This window comes from Abrus precatorius, unplaced genomic scaffold, assembly GCF_003935025.1.
Source record: "Abrus precatorius isolate BTA unplaced genomic scaffold, Abrus_2018 Scaffold8, whole genome shotgun sequence".
Classification (NCBI taxonomy): Eukaryota; Viridiplantae; Streptophyta; class Magnoliopsida; order Fabales; family Fabaceae; genus Abrus; species Abrus precatorius.
In genome coordinates, this window is record NW_020874428.1 from 20,460,915 (window position 1) to 20,464,567 (window position 3,653).

The window sequence follows — 3,653 nt, forward strand, 5'->3', positions numbered from 1 at the left end:
AGCATAAAACTAATGACTTCACCAAACACTCCCAAGTGACACCTACTTGAACATGATCAATTTGATTGTCAAGCACATATAAACACTTGAACGGAGTTGAAGGAAGTCACTGTAAACATGGATAAAACGCAGAAGTTACAATTAGTTACGTTGAAATAAATTTAGATTCATCCCCATGTTAATGTGAAACCAAACACTGCAATCTTGGTGCAGCTCTCTTCTTTCAATAGTTTTTTGCTGCAAGTCAGTGTTCTGGGTGATAATAGTCTTGGAAATTTCTTATAACTATTGTTGGATATTCCGCTTGATCCGGTCAAGTTTATTTTAGAAATTTTGGTTAGATTATGTTATTTATTTTGAACAAGTGAAATATTTATATATAATATTTTTTACATTAGTTTAAGTTTAAAAATAAAAAAAAAAATCTTGTCATATATATATATATAAGAAAAGATTTTCTTACACCATCGATCGATCTAGTACTGGTAGCCTTTGCAGGTAGTTCGAACAACGAGATTGTTATATATATATATAAATGACTTAATTAATAAGAAATTCTTTAGTTAATAAATATATAAAATACAGATTATTTATTTTATGTCATTTTTTCTTTTTATTATAAAAATTGTGATGAAAACAGGAGTAGGCCTTATTGAGAGCGGGGAGGAACTATGGTAACCCAATTTTTTTAATATCAATCTGTTTATATACTAAAACAAATTTGGCACCCCGGTATCAATAAATTCACCGCTAGTAACTCTAAGTAGTTAGGGCACTAGTTAAATAATTGTAGTTTTATGTTTTTTTAACAAAATATTTCTAACTTAATCATTGCCCGTAAGCACTTCAGCACTGATTAGCATTTTCTCCCTCTAAAATAGCTTTACAAAGTTAACTGATTAATATTATAAATTAACGTAAAACTTTATCAATTTAAGTTAACTGATTAATATTTGTTTTAATTTTATAAAAAATTAAAAAATAAGAGCATATAAAATTTCAATAAGATATAAAAATGAATGGATACAAAATTTTGACTGTGAAAGTGAGATATTGTGGGCTGAATGCGCTTTAATTGAAAGAATACGTCAACTTGTCAAAGACGGATCATCCACGACTCCACGAGCATTCCAAATAATTGGATGCCAGCAAACGGTATCTAATCACAAGTTTGCTTTGTGTCATTTTTCCACACTCGCTAGACATTTCCACATTCTGGTGGGATACTAAAAGTTAAGAGCCAAAAGTGAAACATATAAATCCAAACACTCATTATTATCTCAGCACAGAGAAAATGGGAAGCACTGAGATGAGTAAACAAGCAGAGTTGATCTTCATTCCCTCACCGGGAATTGGCCATTTGACGTCAACTCTGGAATTTGTTCAGCTTCTAATCAACCGTTACAACCATCTTTCTGTCACAATCCTCTGCATTAAGTTCCCTTTAACACCCTTTTCAGACTCTTACATTAGATCAGTGTTAGCCTCAAAACCTCAAATCAAACTCATTGATCTCCCTCAAGTAGAACCACCTCAATTTGACATAACGAAGTCTCCAGAATACTACATCTGGACCTTCATGGAGAGCGTCAAACCCCATGTCGAAGCCACCTTGCATAGCATTGTATCATCGTCTTCTGAGTCAAACCCAGTTGTTGGATTAGTCTTAGATTTCTTTTGTCTCTCCATGGTTGATGTGGGAAATGAACTGGGTATCCCTTCTTATTTGTTTTTGACATCAGGTGTTGGGTTTTTAAGTCTCGCGCTTTCCCTTCCCAAACGTCAAATTGAGGATGTTTTCAATGATTCTGATCCTGAGTTGTTGCTTCCTGGTTTCCCAGATCCAGTTCCTCCAAGTGTTTTGCCTGATGCTTGTTTTAACAAAGATGGTGGATATTTTGCCTATTACAAGCTTGCTCAGAGGCTCAGAGACACCAAAGGGATTATTGTTAATACTTTTTCTGAGTTTGAGCAGTGTGGTGTTGATGCATTATCTGATGGTGAAACCCCTCCTATCTTTACTGTTGGTCCTTTGATTGATCCAAATCCCATTCCTAACCCAAATTTAGACAAAGCCCAGCATGACAAAATACTGAAATGGCTAGATGAGCAGCCACCTTCTTCTGTGGTTTTTGTATGTTTTGGGAGCATGGGAAGATTTGATCCATCTCAAACAAGAGAAATAGCACTGGCACTTCAGCGTAGCGGAGTTAAGTTCTTGTGGGCTATGCGTGCTCCACCAACCACAGAAAATGCAGAGAAAAGCTTACCAGAGGGGTTTTTGGAATGGATGGAAGGTAGGGGGATGCTATGTGGGTGGGCACCCCAGGTGGAGGTTCTGGCCCACAAAGCCATTGGTGGCTTTTTATCTCACTGTGGGTGGAACTCTATTTTGGAAAGCTTGTGGTTTGGGGTACCAATTTTGACATGGCCTCTCTATGCAGAACAACAGATGAATGCTTTTATGATGAGAGAATTTGGACTAGCAGTGGAGCTGAGAGTGGACTATAGGATCGGTAGGGACTTTGTAAAGGCAGAGGAGATAGAGAAAGGGCTGAAACAATTGATGGACAGAGATAATACCGTGCACAAAAAGGTGCAAGAGATGAAAGAGATGGCTAGGAAAGCTGTCCTCAAGGGTGGGTCTTCTTTCATTTCTTTTGAAAAACTTATTGATAATATGATGGTGCAGGAACTTATAATATAGTTGTATTTCATGGATGGAGTTGCTCCTTTCTTGGAATAATTTTACATGAAGAAGTCTTAGTGTTAGTGACTCATGTATTTCGTAGATGGAGTTGCTCCTTTCTTGGAATAATTTTACATGAAGAAGTCTTAATAATTTTACATGAAGAAGTCTCAGTGTTAGTGACTCATGTATTTCATAGATGGAGTTGCTCCTTTCTTGGAATAATTTTATATGAAGAAGTCTTAGTGTTAGTGACTCAGACATATGAAAGTTGATATTTCTTTATGTATTTTAATATTCTCCCTTCTCTTATAATAAGTGTATTGGTTTAAAAGCATTATTTTTGCATAAGTAATTTATATTTGAGTCTAAGCCATTGATGGAAGCAGTTTAAAAATAGATGGCTAAAATTAAAAGTTAATAAATGCAAAGAAGAGTTATGAGTGAGGCAAATGAAGAGAGATAATAACGTAAAACTGACATTTTGAATTCTGCATAAACTAATCTATATAATATAAAACATGCATAAATTTTTTAAATTTTTTGCATAAACCAATCTGCAGAGACCAACACATGAGTGTATAAAGTTCAAAATACAGAATTTTAATATCAATGCATTGTATAATTTTAAAATTGTATGTAATTAAGTCTAATTTATTATTTTTAAAATTTAAATATACAAACATGTGTTTATGAAAATGGAGTTAGGTAGAGATTAAAATCTGGTCTTTCCTCGTTGGAACTTAATATGTGGTCTTTCTTCGTTGGAACTTAATATGTGGTCTTTCCTCGTTCTTCTCGGTGACTTCCTTCACAATTTCATCTGAATCGAATGCTCTGCCTTATCAATCGAAACTGTTTCAATTTGTATAACAAAAAATAAGCTGAGATATGGCCGAAAAAATTTCATTGAAAAGTGAAAGACCTCCGAGATAACTGACATAGAAAATTATTTTTTTACTAG

General features: G+C 34.4%; 1 protein-coding gene across 1 annotated transcript; it reads left to right on the top strand.

The window, feature by feature from the left end:
- Window positions 1-1,261: 1,261 nt before the first annotated feature.
- LOC113847597 (UDP-glycosyltransferase 71K1-like) lies at window positions 1,262-3,013 on the top strand. Its single transcript, XM_027476795.1, has one exon. It carries the CDS (start codon window positions 1,295-1,297, stop codon window positions 2,705-2,707), a length of 1,413 nt encoding a protein of 470 aa, XP_027332596.1. The 5' UTR covers window positions 1,262-1,294; the 3' UTR covers window positions 2,708-3,013.
- Window positions 3,014-3,653: the final 640 nt, after the last annotated feature.

Bases quoted from the DNA above. Each gene is read 5' to 3' on its own strand.
- LOC113847597 (XM_027476795.1), top strand. From the start codon at position 1,295: ATGGGAAGCACTGAGATGAGTAAACAAGCAGAGTTGATCTTCATTCCC.